Source organism: Nymphaea colorata, unplaced genomic scaffold, assembly GCF_008831285.2.
Source record: "Nymphaea colorata isolate Beijing-Zhang1983 unplaced genomic scaffold, ASM883128v2 scaffold0001, whole genome shotgun sequence".
Lineage (NCBI taxonomy): Eukaryota > Viridiplantae > Streptophyta > Magnoliopsida > Nymphaeales > Nymphaeaceae > Nymphaea > Nymphaea colorata.
In genome coordinates, this window is record NW_022204507.1 from 4,466,463 (window position 1) to 4,485,257 (window position 18,795).

General features: G+C 35.7%; 1 protein-coding gene across 1 annotated transcript; it reads left to right on the plus strand.

Moving 5' to 3' along the window:
• The first annotated feature begins 6,560 nt into the window (after positions 1–6,560).
• On the plus strand, positions 6,561–7,139 carry LOC116267884 (uncharacterized). The gene has a single exon (XM_031649815.1). The coding sequence runs from the start codon at positions 6,561–6,563 to the stop codon at positions 7,137–7,139; it is 579 nt and encodes a 192-aa protein (XP_031505675.1).
• The last annotated feature ends 11,656 nt before the right edge of the window (positions 7,140–18,795 follow it).

Here is an 18,795-nt window from a genome sequence, read left to right on the forward strand (position 1 = left end):
TTGTAATCCAAGATATTGAGAATTAACTCATTCTAATTTTAGACCCATATGAACCAATAGACTTTTTTCAGTCAAGTCATTATGTTGAATAGCAACAAGCTATGCAACAAAAAATGGATGTACTTGTCAAAAACAAAAGATGGTTGCTTGTACCACCAGAGAATATTTCAAACATCATCAGAGTGCAAGTGGATTTATAAAATAAAGAGACATGTAGATAGCTCTATAAGTAGATTTGAAGTTGGGTTAGTCACTAAGGGTGTCACTTGGAAGAGGGGATAAAGTACCTTGAGACATTTTATCTTGTTATTAACCAATCTCACTAAGAATTGTTGACTACCCTAAATAAAAGATAGCCTACACATTTTTTTAGTATCAATCATGCTTTTTACATGGAAAGTTAAAAGGGGATATTTCATGATGCAACCACTTGGCATGTCGACCCAAGGCAGCCACATTCCTTGCACAACTTCAAGAAAGCCTTATATGATTTAAAGGACATGGCTCAGGCAAGGTTTGATAGATTCTAAGGATATTTACTTGGTCACGATTTTGAAGAATGTAAGTTTGATTCATCATTATTTAGTTTCTTAAAAAAAATATAGGAATGACTAGCATTGGATTATGTAGCTAATATCATAGTCACAAGTAGCAGCAAGAATGCTACAAAAAATCTTACTAAAAGCTTTTCTCAAGAAATTTCGATCAACAATTTGTGCACCCTAAATTTCCTCTCAATCATTAAATTAATTTAGGATAATATTTGCATTGTGTTGTCACAAAGGAAATATATAAAACATCTTCTCACAAAGAAATGCTTTAGTTGAGAAAATCCTATCAATGCTCCTACTGCTCCTAAAATAAAATTGTCCAAATATCAAAGTGAAGTACTTCAAGATGCTACTTTATGCAAGAGTACCATTGGATGTTTACAATGCATTTTGTTCACCAAGCTGGACATGACATATGCAATAATAAAACTTGTTTCTTCATAAAAAATTCTACTCAAGATAATTGAGGACATATTTAAAAAATGCATAATCTTAACCTATATGTGTTCTTTGGAGCAAATTAGCTAGGATATCTGAAGTTGAACTCAAGAATATCTCACCTATCTACACAATAATATAATCTCATGCAAGACAAGAAAACAATGGCCAAGTAAAGCACTTTGAAAAATATACGGTTGTTCCTATATCAATTTATGAATCATTATAGATTCATACGTCTAGTGCAAGCATGCAACTTGAGATATTGTTGTTGTTGTTTTATTATTGGGAACTAAATAAATGTCATATAAAAATACAAGAGTTGTCCAATTTGTTATTTTTGTGTGCCTACAGTTCATTGGTAAGTAAAACTAAAACGTGCTTATAAGCATGTCAGTAGTAACAATAATTGCATGCATATGCACAGATGTTTACGAAAATTGTTGCAATAAATATTTGGTACTATTAAATGTTTGGTCACCTATTTGTATAATATTGAAACTGTGCATTTTGAGTCACTTCATTTCGTGCAGTAGTGATGTAAGATGACTTTGGGATTGCTTCACATAAGCTGCAATAAAGCAAATGTAGACATTGTACTGATAACTTTTTCAAATTCTCACCCCATTTTCCCTTTTCAGGTGATTGCAAATAGAATAGTTGGCAATGCAGCTGCTACATTGCTGCGATGGTTTGATGATGTCAAACTGGTACAAGATATGTCAAAAGTTTTAATAACTATGAAAAATTTTGTGTCTTCTAATTGCGTTTTATGTTTTGGCTTTGTTGACTTGATTTTATATGTAGTCTTAGTGGTTTGGCAGTTAAGTGTTTCAAATAAATATTGCTCAAAGTAGGCCACCAGATTGATGGTTTCATATGTCTAAATTTTTGCTTATTTATCCCATGCATATTTCTCATTGTAATTATTCAATTTGGCAATTTGTGAAAGGAAAAAAAAACTATGTTTTTGTCCTATGAAATATGAAGTGTTCAGATATACTATTTAAACCAAGCAATTCCAAAAAAGTGGCCGCTATTTAATTGTTGGATGCCATTCAAATTCAACAATTAAACATCTACATCATCTCTACAACAAGAAGTACATTAATCTTATTTTGAAATAGCTTCTAAAGAATAAAAAATGAGATTTACTCAATAAGATGATGAAAATGAGCTACTGATAAAATGAGGATCCAGTGGTTCCTGGCCAATCCTCCTAGAAGGATAGTCTCCCAACCTTTTGATTGTGTGTTCAAAAGGTGAAGCACTAAAAGATGGTACCATGGAAAAAATACAGGAAAGTAATTAATTTTAGAGAGTGGACCTTAAAATTTTAAATGGTATATGTTTTGGTAAAAATTTTGATGTTTGTGATGGACTTTAAATTTACTATGTTCTACTTTATGGAATAAATTAAATTGTCCATTCTGGACCATGGGGTGTTCCATCAAAAATTTGATAGAATATCCAACAATCTGGAAGTCTCTCTCTCTCTCCCTCTGCCCCCCTCCCTCCCTACCAACTAGTGTTGTAAAAAATGGTTTATTAATTGAATCGGCAAGGATGCAAGTGGTTCATGACCGATTTAGTTGAATCGGTTGTGAATCTGCAAAAATATTATTAAAGTCATTGCAAAAATTAGAAAATGCATAGAAATTAATTAAAAATAAAAGATTATTTTAAATTCTTATGTTAAAATAGTTAAAAGTTGACATGTGCATTCTTGAGTTGGATATGGACTTGAATTTTTTTGCAACAATCACATGGCAATTTGGGCCAATTAATCTTTCTGCAACAATCACTTTCATGTCTATAATTTTTCAAATACTGAAATCTCTAATTTTACAAAAAAAAATTGTAATAGTTGCAAAGAAAATTAGCAAACATGGGTTTGTCAAGTCTAATGTTGGGCTATGTAGAAGCCACATAAAGAAGGCTGGTCCACTTCCCCCTTCACGTCCCCAAGGTCTAAGGTTGCTTCATGATTTAGGTAAACCTACAATGCACCCATCAAATAGAGTGCCACTCTAGCCACCCTTTGAAGTTCAGGGTGTCGCCAAAAAGATTTGAACAAACAGCATGTTGTTAATGTACCCACCAGCCCAACCAACTGTGCTTTGTCTCTTGGATGTTAGGTATTGTCACGTATATGTCTATTAATTTTAGTTGAAATCAATTCCAAATAGTGCTTTTACTTTTTTTCTTTTATTTTTTCAGTACATGCATAATCTGTTACAAACTTAAGACAAACTAATTACCCTAATATGATACCGTTATGTAAAGAAAGAAATTAATTAATTATATAATTTATTAAAGGTAACATTTTGGCAAAGAAAAAGAAAACCTATAAAAATTTACAACGATTGGGTGATGACTTTAAAATGTTGTGCCTCTATAGCAAAAAGATTGGAAGAGATCACGGTTAGTTTTCATTGGAAGAAGTAATCAGTCTTCCCTTTGCATAGTTACTTGGATGAAGAAGATCAGGAGGATTGTCTATTGAAAGAAAATATGTTAAGACAAAGAAAAAAACAAGCATCGCTACTAGAGCCACCCTATATAGACGGTTATTACATCATAAACTATCGATAACGTCGATCTAATGACACCTTTTTCCTGATATTTTGGTTAAAACTTTAGTGATCTGAGAAAATATTCAACATTCAATAGGATTGAATTGTCATGTATATATATTAATATTGTTTAAAAAATAGTAATCTTCTATTTACATGAACTTCTATTTACTCTTTATTAGCATTAAGCTTCCGGTCAAATCATGTCAAACGTTCACATAAAATTCATGTTTATTTAATATCAAAAATTTATATCGGTGCTTTTGGTTAAATCTTTTGCCAAAATAGTCCAGTTTTGTCACAGCAGTCCAACGTTTACATACCACAATGATCGTAGAGCATACGTGAAGCAACACGCAGGAAATTGGATTCGATACATAAAAATTAATTAAGAAAAGGCAGCAGTAAAATGAATAAATAAATAAATAAAGTTCTTAAGCCAGAATACATGCGCCATTGGTTTGATTAGACCGCCATGCTGGAGGCACTGTTTGTTGGCCTTTGATTCTTTAGTGGATGACGAACGTGAATTTTAAGTTTTCCAACGTCGACATTTACAATAATAATCTTTTATCTGTTATCTCCCACCATTTCTTAAAATCTTAGACGTGATCAGGTTGTGGTTTGGCCTCATAAATACGTTCTGCTACTTTAAATAATTTCAAGTTGCTGATGATTTCTTCCTCAAATTTACAACTCTACAAATTTAAGGTAACCGATTACCCCAATATAATATCTTTATGTAAAGAACTTTAAGACAAACTAATTTCCCTAATATAATACCTTTAGTAGTTGAAATCAATTCCAAATTGTCTTTTAATTTTTCGGTACATGCATATTCTGCTACAAACCTAAGACAAACTAATTACCCTAATATAATATCTTTATGTAAAGAAAGAAATTCGTTAATTATATAATCTAATAAAGGTAACATTTTGGCAAATAAAGAGATAACCAACACAAATTTCCAACTGTACACCCTTTACTTCTTTCTCTTATGAGAATGATCAAGGTAACTTCTATAAGTTGGATCAAACTCATGATGCATGCTTTGCACATTTTAAGGGCTCTTCCTCTAAAGATTTGTCATCTGGTTGGCTTTTAGATAGTCTTTTGCAAGGAGAAAGTGTCTCAGACGAGGAGAATTCTTTTCCTTCAATCCAACATCACAAGCAAAAATTCGGTGGGCTGTTTCGTAGGCAAACTCTAATGTTGCCCCTTGCCATGATGGATAACCAAATATTTCTTCCAAGAAATGTAGGTTATTATGGAGGCTAATGTATCTTGCGCCATAAGAGATCTTTTGAAAAAGGGAGGATGGTTAGGAGCAATTGTCACAGAAAACACCTATTATTCGAAATTCAAGAAATCAAATTTATATATATATGCAAACATCATACTTAGTTTTTAGTAGGCGGCTTAGGTGGCCATAAGTGCCCATTCAACATTTTTTCTGATCAACTGCACCGAATTGGGCATAGATAATTTGTTTATATATATGTTTGTTCTCTAAAGGAAGGACATGTAGGCGCCTGCACATGGCAGGAAATATATTTCGTTACTAAACTTAGTTTAAGAATTGAAACCACTGTACATAACTCTGGTTGATAAGTTCAGACTGAAGGAAGGACGGAAACAGCTAAGGGGAAGTCAACAACTTGATTTTGAAAAACAAATGAAAGGTAAATTTGCTCAGAGTGGTGCATATTTCACCTTGATGTCGGAGTGACTTGTTAGCATATTTAATTCTATTTTTGACTTGGAATATAATTATAACTGTGCTCGGCTAAATTAGTTCCTAATGTCAATCTTAATTTGAACATGCCAAGCCATTTCTTGCATGTTACCTTGGACATTTTTCATTGCTTTATAAGCTTTGTAATTTGGGTCCTTGCTTCACCGACAATTAATTAATCAAAGTTATGACCCTTATCTGTGAAATGCCTTTGGGTAGAGGGCATTTGGTTCATAATTTCCCTTCATTTGAAGTAAATTCAGCACTAGTAAGATAGAGGCCATGCCTTGCGTGTTACAGCCTGAACGAGCAACGTTTAGGATGTATATTCTGGTCATTTTCGTCAAGAGGTGCCTATTTAGATGATCAAACAAATTGTTGGAAAGCTATACGGATTAATATTACATGACAAAATTATATGGAGTATCTAGCTAGAGTCGAGCATTAATTTACACTTGAGTGCTTGAGTGGAGATCGAGTTGACTAAAGCACTAAAGGAACGCAGAGTTAATTTAAATGGAAATTTACCTGGCTCTTCCTTTTCCGTTTGATGATGATCAGCAATGTTGTCCATGGATTAACCATCTCCCTTTTGTCTACATGCCCATCAAACGATCAGATATCGCAGACCTATATATGCCTTTGGGGAAAAGCCCATTTGGTGGCCAGCAGTTGAATTGGCGTGCAAAGAAAATTCCGCTAGCTGCATGCCAGGGAACGACTGAAAATGAAACTCAGAAGATGCACATTTATATATTAACCGAGAAGACGATCAACCTTTTTTGTTTTTTCCTTTCCCTTGTTGACTGCCATCTTGGCAGAAGGCCTTCTGTTGTGATTTATCTTCCTCTATGGTGCATGTTGGATAGTGGCCATTGAGCCCTATCCGAATATCTAGTAACTGCAAAGCAGTTACTAGAAGTGCTCCTAAAGTATCTCCTAAGATATCTCTCAATTAACCGCAGCTAGGGTTGGGGAAAACCTAAGGGGCTAGGCTTTAAATTCCTAGCAAGCTTTTCTTGAATGTATGAAAACGAGCCGTGAGCAGCCCTTTAGAAGAAAACCCCAAAACACTAACGTCTCCTTCTTCTTCATTCTCTTGTACTGGTTCCTTTTCTCTTCTTTACAGAAGTAACCGTTTTTTGACTGCTGCGCTTGTTTGTGGACAACACTTAAACACGAAGGAGGCGGTTCAACACTTCCGCTGCTACAAGATCTGACTCAACAGTGGTATCAGAGCCAGGTTTGCGAGTTTCCAAAATGACATCAAGAGTGGGAGCTTCTGAATTAGCTAAAACTGAAAAACTCAATGGGACAAATTTCCATGCATGGAAACGTAGGATAATGTTGGCATTGACTTTAGAAAGACTCATTTATGTGATCAACGAACCTTTTCCTACTTTAGGAGACAAACATACAGATGAAGAGAAAAAGGCATATGAGTCATTTTCTTCTGATGATCTAATGGCTAAAACAATTATGTTAGCCTTCATGGAAGATGATCAAATCAGAGTCTTTGAGGATTGTCCAACTGCCAAGGATATGTTTGATACTATCGCTTCTAAATACAATACCATGACTGCGATGCACATACAGCTACTGCAAGAACAATACAATTCCTATAGGATGAAAGAGTCAGATAATGTAATGGACCATGTCAACAAGATGTTGGTCATGGCTAAAGATTTAGCTGTGGTAGGGAATGTCATATCTGACAATATGCAGATCAGCACAATCCTGAACAGCCTACCTCCTTCTTGGGATATGGCAGTTACTGCTTTGAGTGTTCAATTTGATACACTTACTTTAGAAAAGCTTCCTATACAGTTAGCTCTATAACAACAACGTCTTACCAAGAGAAATAGAGCAGAGCTAATGACAGTTCAGGAAAAACATGCTGGTAACCATGTGCCTGTAAAACCAAAACAATTTAAAAATCGAAACGATGGCAAGTTCAAGGGCAATTATGCAGGTACTAAGAAATTTCAAGGAACTGTAGTGAAATGCTACAGATGCGGGAAGCCTGGACATATAAAGAAGAATTGCAGGACAAAATTCCCGAGTAAGAAAGACAACAATGGTCGGGGCAACTACAACAGAAGGAAGCCTCAAGGGGACTCTGACAGAGAAGTCATCTGTGTCATATCAGAATGTCTGTTTGCAGATGGAGATCTAACTGGATGGTGGGTCGATTCAGGAGCAACTCATCACATTGCGAAGACGAAAGAAGGAGTGATCCACATGGAAAAACTGAGTCCGGGAACCCACAAAGTCTATATGGGAAACAATTCTTATTGTGATGTCATGGGAATTGGGGCATATCGTTTAAATGTTGGGGGTACAAGTGTTGTACTTAACGAAGTTTTGTATGTCCCCTCCATGAGGAGGAATCTAGTGTCAGTTCCTGCACTAACTGGGAAAGGTTTTGAAGTATGTTTTATTCCAGGGAAAGTAACAGTAGGAAAACATGGAAGACTCATGTTTAGTGGAAAATTTGTAAAAGAACATGGTATGTTCAAATTGAATGACATAAATGAAGCTTCAAGTTCTGCTTATTTCGATTGTGCAATGAGTGTGAATGTAAACTTATGGCATGAAAGATTAAGCCATATAAGCATAAAAAAGATGCAGACTCTAGCACAACAAGGTTTAATACCTGACATAAATCTAAGTGATTTTACGAAATGCGAGTCATGTGTATATGGAAAAATGACAAGAAAACCATTTCCATCTGAAGTAATTCGAGCCACTGAATTATTAGAGATAATTCATACTGATATCTGTGGACCTTTCAGGGTCCAAACTCATAGTGGCAAGTTATATTTCATAACTTTTATTGACGACTTCTCAAGATTTGGTTACATATATTTAATCAGATATAAATCTGAAGCACTTGAGAAATTCAAGGAATACAAATCTGAAGTCGAGAGACAACTTGGAAGGAACATCAAAATCATAAGGTCTGATCGAGGAGGAGAATACACTTCTAGTGAATTCCTCGAATACTGCAAAGACCTTGGAATTAATAGGCAAAAGACAATGCCTAGGACACCACAACAAAATGGTGTGGCTGAGAGGTGTAATAGAACCCTCTTGAACATGGTGAGATCCATGTTGGCAGGAGCACAATTACCAAAAGTTTTTTGGGGAGAAGCTGTGTTGACAGCTATGTATACAATAAACCGAGTGCCCTGCAAAGCAGTCCCAACCACTCCTTATGAAAGATGGACTGGTATAAAACCAGATCTGAGATATTTAAGGAGATGGGGATCTGTAGCACACGTGAAAATTCTAGATCCAAAATTGGATAAACTAGATAATAGATCAGTGAGATGTATATTTATTGGATACCCAAAAGGATCCAAGGGCTACAGATTATATCATTCATCTATGGGACTTATAGAAAGCAGAGATGTATAGTTCATAGAAGAACTCAATAATAAAGATTATGATCCAGTGGAATATCGAAATGATACACTGGATGATCTGATTTATTCAGATGAACAGTCTGGTAATGAACCGACTGGAGGTCAGTCAGGAAATGAACCGACTGGAGTTCAGTTTGGCAATGAACCAACTGAACAAGAATCGTCTGAGGAACAGTCAGGAAATGAACTGACTGAAGATCAGTTAGGCAATGAACCAACTGATATGAATACTTCATCATCTCAGACGTTATCAGGTCATAAAAGACCAAGAGCTCCTCCTTCATATTTAAATGATTATTATGTATATTTGGCTGAGGAGCTATGCTACCTAGCAGACATTGACGAAATGTCTGACAATCTGACATATGATGAAGCGGTAAGCTCACATGAATCGTCAGATTGGGTGAATGCTATGGATGAAGAAATTGAATCCATAGAAAAGAATAAAGTCTGGGAATTAGTAGATCTTCCTAATGATAGAAAACCCATTGGATGTAAATGGGTGCTAAGGAAGAAGTATAAAGCTGATGGATCAGTTGAAAAATTCAAAGCCAGACTAGTGGTAAAAGGTTTTTCCCAAAAGAAAGGAATTGATTACTCAGAGACCTATTCGCCAGTTGCAAAGTTCGCATCAATCAGAATAATTTTGGCTATCGCGGCATTCTATGACCTGGATATTTGTCAGATGGATGTGAAGACTGCTTTTCTGAACGGTGAGTTAAAAGAAACTATATATATGACTCAACCGCAGGGATATGTCATCAAGGAAAAAGAAGACAAAGTGTACAAGTTGAATAAATCGTTATATGGACTGAAACAGTCTCCGAGACAGTGGTATTTTGCTTTTCACAAAGCAATTACAAAACTTGAGTTTGTTGCAAACCAACTAGACCACTGTGTGTACGTTTGGAAAAGTGGGAGTCTTTTCTGTATTTTATCATTATATGTTGATGACATATTACTAACAGGAAATGATAATGACATGATATACAAAACGAAGACTTGGCTAAACAAAAACTTCGAAATGAAGGACTTGGGTGAAGCATCCTATATATTAGGAATAAAAATCACTCGAGATAGAAACTCAAGAATTCTGAGTTTAAGCCAGGAACGGTATATTAATTATATGTTGAAGAAATTTCGTATGTTAGACTGCAAACCAATTGGAACTCCTATAGCTAAAGGAGCAAACTTAAGCAGGAGTGATTGTCCCAGTGAAGGACAACAAAAATTAAATGTTCCATATGCACAAGCAGTTGGTAGTCTGATGTATTTAATGCTTTGTACCAGACCAGACATAAGTTTTCCTATCGGTCTGGTAAGTCGTTATCAAAGTAATCCTGGATGGCCTCATTGGCAAGCAGTCAAAAGAATTTTTCGGTATATTAAAGGAACAAAAGGACTGAAATTGTCTTATCAAGCAGATGAGCTAACTTTAGTTGGCTATTCTGATGCAGATTTTGCAGGTTGTAAAGATGATAGTAAATCCACTTCAGGGTATGTCTTTCTCTTTGGAGGTGGGGCGATAGCCTGGTCCTGTAAGAAACAGGGATGTGTTGCTCAGCACACACAAGAAGCAGAGTATGTAGCATGCAATATTGCAACTACTTTTGCTGTCTGGATAAATCGGTTCTTGAAAGACTTGAAATTAGATCTTGCTCATGAACCGGTTCAACTGTACTGTGATAATCAGGCAGCAATATCTCTGATGAAAAATGGAGCTGTTAGCTCAAAGAGTAAACATATAATGGTGAAATACCATTATGTTCATGAAATGATCGAGAAAAATGAAATCTCGGTTGATTACTTGCCTACCAATGATATGGTGGCTGATCCCTTAACTAAACCTCGCTGTAAACCTTGAAAAAGGTTTGAATTACGTTGGATAAGCCAATTAAGGAAAACCACGTAACAAACTGAGCAAAGAAAACCCACATATAGTGGAAGAAAACTGGCGGTCTCATGGCCAAGTGGGAGATGTTGGATAGTGGCCATTGAGCCCTATCCGAATATCTAGTAACTGCAAAGCAGTTACTAGAAGTGCTCCTAAAGTATCTCCTAAGATATCTCTCAAGTAACCGCAGCTAGGGTTGGGGAAAACCTAAGGGGCTAGGCTTTAAATTCCTAGCAAGCTTTTCTTGAATGTATGAAAACGAGCCGTGAGCAGCCCTTTAGAAGAAAACCCCAAAACACTAACGTCTCCTTCTTCTTCATTCTCTTGTACTGGTTCCTTTTCTCTTCTTTACAGAAGTAACCGTTTTTTGACTGCTGCACTTGTTTGTGGACAACACTTAAACACGAAGGAGGCGGTTCAACACTTCCGCTGCTACAAGATCTGACTCAACAGTGCAGACTAATTTTCAGGCTATAAATAACTGTTTCCTAAATTCGAGCGGCAATGGAGGAGAGTAGCAGCTGAGTGCGTGTAGATCATAAGAATATGCAAGAATTGGTAAAAGAATGAGTCATCTGGGTGGATGGGTGCCATCTAGAATACAGGAAACGACGGTAGCTAAGCGAGGAGATACATACGGCTCTGCACCACCTTACTTCTCATCTTTTATGTGTATCCTGAACCAGCAGCTGGCAACCTTCTTGTTGCTTGGGATCTACAAATTAGTATATATGCGTGGGGATAGCTGACCTTGCCCCCCCAACACCGCCCTTGCCTTGACGGTAAACACAAGGCACAAACAACCAGGTCATGTAGCGTACGTGAAGCAACAAAGCAGACATGTTCAATTTTTAGAGAGAGAGAGGAAGCTATCTGGCTAAATGAAAATACATTAAGACAAAGAAAAAACAAGCATCGCTGCTAAAGCCACCCTATATACACCATCGTTGCATCCTTAACAATCGGCATCGTCAATATATTGACACCTTTTTTACTGATATTCTTTTGAAAATTTTAGTCATCTGAGAAAATATTCCACATTCAATGGGATAGAATTGTCATATATATATATATTGTGTAAATGCAGTCTCAAATCTAAAATCTGAAACTATCAAGCACAACTTAAATATTTGATTTCTAATTTTTCTTTGTTGTATATATTTATTTTAGATACAAATCTACTCAAATATAGTATTCGCGATTACCCTCGAGGGCAATTTGTTCTCGGCATCTTTTGGACCCTGTCAGGAAGGCTGACTAAACTAGAAGATTACGAATTGGATTAGTTAAGACTTGCTTTTGACAGTGTACTTATCAATAGCGGTCAGAAAACATATTGGATTTGGATTTAAGAGGTGACATCTGATTAGATTTGGTTTCACATTTTAGATAAATATCAGACTGGGTTGGGATTTACGTTCAGCTCTAAATAAATATCATATACACAATGTCCTTGCATTGTATGTGGCAGTTCTTAACCTCCATATCTTCATATTAACTTGAAGTTATATAGGTCTTAAGTAATATCAATGGGAGTCAAAAAGTGCCTGATATGCAAACCAACTTTGCTACATATCTTGTGGTTAGAGAGAGAGGAGGAGACACTCGCCCACAACCTCCCTCTTCCTCTTTGACTTTAAAGAATTTCAAGTTGCTTATGATTTCTTCATCAAATTTTTTGTTTTATTTTCAATTATTTTGCAGAACGCATCCATGTTTTAGATAGTTTGATTATTCGATTTCATGAATTAATCTTTTTGCAATTTGTTTTATCCAATTTACCATTAGTTGATATTAATTGAAGAGGTTGTGTGGGTAATAAAAAACTTATCCTAGATACCAATTTGGGTCTCAATATATTATATGGAATATATGTTCAAAAAGTTTAGAGTTTGACTATTATACTCATACAATTAAGTAGATTTTCTTAATACAATTTTATATTAAGATTGTTTCAAATATACTAGTCCTCTGTTTGTATCAAGTTTGTTTTCATTTATACAATGGTTGCTTACGAAACGGTAGTGTTTATAACCAACAATCTTTGCGTGAAATCATGTCAACTTTCACATAATTAATTCATGTTCATTTAATATCATAAATTTACGTCCGTGTTTTTGGTTAAAGCATCTGCGTCCAACTTTATGACGACAACCCAACATTGTCATGGTTGTAGATTCAAAACCCACAACAATGGTGGCAAAATAATGCAACTTTTATGTATATCTTGAACCTGCAACTGGCAACCAACTATACATATACATGTTCAATTTTGTTGAGAAAAAGTGAGAGACGTGGGTGACGCGAAGCGAGTAAATGAGCGAAACAGAGAGCTGAATAAATAAAAAAAAATAATAAGGAAGTGGGAGACAACTATATATATATATATATATATATATATATATATATATATATATATATAAGTTAAAAAGTGGTGAATCGCATACACTTCAGATTTCACCACTAGCCGAAAAATATACTTGAGGGGGGGAAATTGGTCGTGTTTGATTTTAACTTTTCCAGATTCCCCAATCAAATGATTAGATTGGATGACATTCAAAACCAACTTTCCCTACTCTCAAACATTAATTTTAAAAAACATAAGTTCCTTACGAGGAAAAACTAAAAAGGGTGCTGCTTTTTCAACAGACCCCATTAATTCAGTTTACAAGGCATGATGCCCGGTTCTCTCCTCAACTTTGCCTCACAATTTTTGGCTCCAGATATCTAAATTCCGCACAAATATTAACTCGCGAGTTCGTATTCAGATATCTAAACTTTGGAATAGGATATCTAAGTTAAGATCTTTGTTACCTAAACTCCTGAGGTTCATAAGATGGAGTTTCTTATTTAACCTCCTTCCGATCGATTGCTATGTCCAATTCTTTAAAAGCATTTTGAATGGATATCCAATCCAGATCTGATCCATTAACATCCCCAAGCGCCAATTGTTTATAAGGCCGCCACACCGGATGTACTGTTGGTCGTTAATTGTTTAGGTGAATCATGAACGTGAATTTTAAGTTTTCCAACGTCCACATTTACAATAATACTCCATTATTACCCACCATTTATATTAAAATGTACTGGAGGCCCTTTGTTTAGCGGTCCAGGCTGTGATATTGATTTTTTAAATTATTTAATCGTTTAAATTACATCTTAGACATGTGAAGTTCTGATTTTCCCTCATAAATACGTTCTGCAAATTCAAAATCAACAATTGCCGGGACTTCACCAATGAACGTGGGAGTCAAGATCAACGGTAATTAAGATCATGTTGAGGCATGAGAGCTGGTTAAAGTTCTTTCTGGCATTCGCCAAGAAGCGTTAACTTGAGTTACAAATGCCTTAAGTTTCCCATCAAGACAACGGAGGTGTTGATTAGCAGATCGGAGGACGAACCTTGCTCGCTTTTGCAGAAGGAAATAAACTCAGATCTTTGAAGGGGTACGTTTCGTGCAAACCTTATCTTCTATCCACAAGCTTCTTCTTTTTTTTTTCATACATGAATTGGAATCTCTAGCCTCCCTCCATTCTCTTCTGCCCCAAGCCTTTGCTTGTTAGTCTCAAGCCTTTGCTTGGGACACAACCTTGTTCATAAGGTAGCAGCCTTCGTTTAGCAGTTCATGCATGTATGGAATAATCTGGAAAGCGTAGCGGTGGAAGTGCATACTTCAGGTCTCGTAGCTATTTTCTCATTTACATACTTAGTTCCCATTATCAGTCTTTAGATTTAAAATGTTAGGGCCACTCAGCCAGATACTTCAGGTTCCTCACTCTCAGGAAGATTGAATAAGCCACTTGAGCGATCGATATCCTTCTTTGCAGTTCAGAATTATAGGGGAGGAATTCTTTGAAAATTAAAGAAAAAAAATCCTCATAACCATAAAACATTGCACGGTAGAGGAAGAGAAATCGTGATAAAAGGCGCCAAGAGCAAACGATGACAAATTGACCCTTCTAAAAGTAGAGTGAGAAAGGACAAGATCGCCTTCGCAGTTGACACTTCTTATATATGCATGTATGTAGCTATCATTTACGGAGTTTGATTTTACGTTGTCCTCTCGCAGCACAGTTCTTTGGGCATCCCAATGTTACTGCTAGCACCGCCAGTTAATGGCTTCTCACAAAAATATAAGGCTTCTTCTTGTGCGACATATAGACAGAGGCCGATGTAAATTCATGGAGAACCTTCGTCATCATCGGTCGGAAGGAGGCAACCAGGTAAATTCCCACCAGTCAACTTCTCACCGAACCGCTGTTCTTCTTTTCGTTTGAACGAATGGACACCCCTAGCTAGGCCTAGGTTTCATGTACTTTTGGCTTTCAGTAGGCAAACAGGGGGAGAATTTGTCACTCTCCCCACATCTTAATTATGTGCCAATTAAGCGCAATTGTTGGCCAAATTAAGAAGCAAATTTCAGTAAATTTAACCATACTGTTAATTGTTGGGTAGTCGGTCCTTTTTCTACAATCAATAATTAAATCTCAAAGAAGATCATTTCTCTAAGGAGGCGTTTGACATATCCAGAACCAAGGAATTTTTGAAACAAAATGCTCATTTTTTTAAGAAATTGGAATTATTAAACAAATTAACCTGGTATTTCGTTTGTTGGAACTAGGAAACTGAAACTTGAAAATTTTGTTTCTGTTACTGTTTGAGAAGGAATTATGATTCTAGAATTTTTATTATTGAATCAAAATTTTTAACTAGGGGAGGCATTGTCTTTGTGGGTCAAATACAAATGTAGCTTCCTTTAGCTGATGACTTGGGAGAATAAGTTCGCGGGCGTGGTGGAGGCAAATTTTTAAATCATTGTTGACTTTATTTTAGCTTACCTCCTCAATCTCTTTCAGCCCAAATGTATCAACCACGAAGTTTATGAGATTTTTCAGTTGATAAAGGTTGCCAATATATATCCTGCCATATTTTCATGCTTTGTAATCCATGCTCCTTGCTTCTTTGGTAATTAATTTGTTTAAAAGAGTTTATTGTTCTTAAGCAAAAGGGAAGCATAACAATGTAAATTCTCTTCGCCCAATTCATCGTAATATTTATTTGAGAATGAATGAGTCATTCACTCCACCTAAGTCTCCTTTTTTAAGTCTCTACATGTATTGATTTCCTAAATTTTGGCATCTGCCGACTACTTACATCCAAGCCACCTTGCAGTTTTGAATGGTTATTCATTGATGAGCCGCTCTCTGTGCTTTGACATGCACGAATAGGTATAGATCTACATACACCTCCTTCTGCTTTTCACAGAGAGAGAGAGAGAGAGAGAGAGAGAGGGGAGAGTTGGTGGGGGAGGGGAGGGTGTCAAGTACCGGGAGAAAGAGTCCAGGTTTTCCAAGCTAATATATATATATATATATATATATATATATATATATATATATATATATATATATATATATATAAACATGGGCAACCACTGATTTTTTTTCCTGCTTTCGTTGGCCTTGACAAAGTAGTTTCCTGTTCTTCACTGAAGTATGGCGTTTGTTTGCAAGATCTATGGCATAACTAAGAACCGATAGAAACCACATTCTCCTAAAAAACCCACAAGGAAGCGATAGAAGCTATGTGGCAATTCCCTTGATAATAAATTCCTAATGATATTATCAAAAAAATACAATACATAAATAGTTGTCTGTTCGGATAGGAGCGCTACTTCCCCAGCAGCTTTGCATTGGAAACACACTCTTCTTTGGATCAAGCCAAATTCTTAAGCATGATTGCATATACAAATTCACATACTATGCATTTCGGTAGAATAAATAGGACGAGGTGACCTAACCAGTTCAATGTGTAGACCGGCAGAAGGCAGCTTGACAAAAATCATAAATATGAGTAATTTTGGTCAATGTAACCAATTTTAAATTGTCCCTTCAATTTAATGATCATCCTGAGGTAGCTCTCTGACAATTGAGATGTACATAATTTGTAGTTGCCTAAATGTTCATAGTTTTCTATACTTTGTCTTAGATTCTAGCACTTCACTTGTAACATGTGAGAATATGTTTTTGATAAAGTTTTACATGCTGCTGCATATATATAATGATCATACGCCGGTTGTGGACGCTACTACCAATATGCATGCTTACTTTAATGCTCCAACATTGTGCATGCATGTGTAGGAGATAACAAATAGGTGTGAGATCACAAGTATGAGATAACAAGTAGGTATGAGATAATAACAGATATATGAGATAACAAATAAGTAATATATATAAAGTAACAAATACATATGAGATAATATGTATGAAATAACAAATAGGTAGGAGATACACGTAGATATGAGATAATATATATGAGATAACAAATAGGTACAAAAGAATGATGGATATTTGAGATAATAAATAGGTACGAGATAATAAATGTGTATGCAATAATGTATATGAGATAACAAATAGGTATGAGGTAATGATGGATGTATGAAATGATGCTAAACATAAGTATGATATAACAAAATATTTATGAGATAACACTATGAGTATGACAAAAAAAAATGAAGACACTTTTTTATCACTTAAATGGGTATATTGGTCATAACAGTACGCAAAATACTTTTAATGTTTGGGAAGAGTGGGTCTCAGCTCAATGGGCCAAGCCCCCTTTGCATGACAGGTCCCTGGTGCCTTGTCGTATGTAGGGTGCTTGCACATGGAATACCCACTTTCCCTGAGTTTGCCATAAGCCTGGGCATCGGGGCATTGGGCCAAGCCAGGTTGATGCCCAAGCCTAGATTGCCAGTAGACCTTATTAGATCCTTGGCTGTTTAAACCTAAAGGCCAATACATATATAACAAAGAATAATGCCCCAATTAGTTTTTGGTCTCAATCTAGGCCATGTTTGTTAGTGAAAGTTTAGTTACATATAAACAAAAAAAGAAGAAAAAAGAAACGCATAAGAATTTTCTTCAATATAAAATTACCCCATCATTGACCTGTTGAGAAGTAAGTAATTAGCTTATATAGGGAGCCCAAATCATTAGTTATGAGTAGGTACATTTAACATCCTTAGTGGAGTCCTAACGCAGGTCTCGATCCAAGGGCAAGGGGATGGAGGGGAGGCTTCAGCCTCTCAACCGAGCGATAGGGTTCACTTTGTGCACCCAAAAAAATTATTTTTTCGTATTTGTAGGAGAAAACACATAGAAAATATAAATTAAGTTACTCACCTCGACTCAATGGCTAAAAATAAATAAAAACAATGTTTGAAAACCTAGCCAACAGGCACTTCTCAACCCATAAATTCTTTTGAAATATCACATATGCCCCATGACCATAAAACTTTTTGCAAAAAGGTCCAAGGTCGAGTAGTAAATTTCAAGAAAATGGTATTATCCATCCTATATTTTTTGAAAAATTATGCCAACTAGTTTAAAGGAAGAAATTCATAAAATAGTAAAGATAAAATGCAAAAAACGAAAAGAAAATTAACAAGATCTCTTCTCTCTCTTCTTCCCCAAAAGGAATCGTCCTCCTCTTCCTACTCTCCTTTTCTTTCAATTTTTTTTTTACATCCCTATGCTTCTTTCTTTTAATTAAACCATTCTTTTTGTAATATTATTTGGATATGTTCACTGGAAAAAATGGAGAAATGAAAAGGTAATAAGAGTTGACTGGTTAGAACATTTTGAGAAAATACTGGGTCCTAGAAGATATATGAAAAAACCCAAGGTAAGGGAAAGAAAAAATAAATTATTACCAGCCAAGAAAACTAGGTTTAATGGCATTCAAACATCTTCTTGGCATGTTCAAAATAGAGAGAGGGGTGGGCTTTAGAGATAGAGCAGTTCGCATGTTTGGTGCTTAACATGGGCGTGTTCGTTCTACCATTCAAGGGTCCTTAATAATGCAAATGGCATATTAGAAAGTTTCTCACAAACCATGCAAAGCAAAGAGCATTTTCTAATATTCATCTAAAAAAAAGTTTTTCTAATAATCCATATATATTCCTTTTAAACTCTCAATTCTCTTTTCTTGGCCAAGGATAATATATAGGTCTATGGATATACAAGGTCAAAAAAGCTAACGAAAATTGAATATATAATCAACTTAATATTTGAAGGAGCTGCATGATTCCTAAGGAGAAGAATTCATATCCATCCATTAGATAATCATGGAAAATGGCATACCTGTTATAAGCATAAAAAAAGTTACCAA

Bases quoted from the DNA above. Each gene is read 5' to 3' on its own strand.
- LOC116267884 (XM_031649815.1), top strand. From the start codon at position 6,561: ATGACATCAAGAGTGGGAGCTTCTGAATTAGCTAAAACTGAAAAACTC.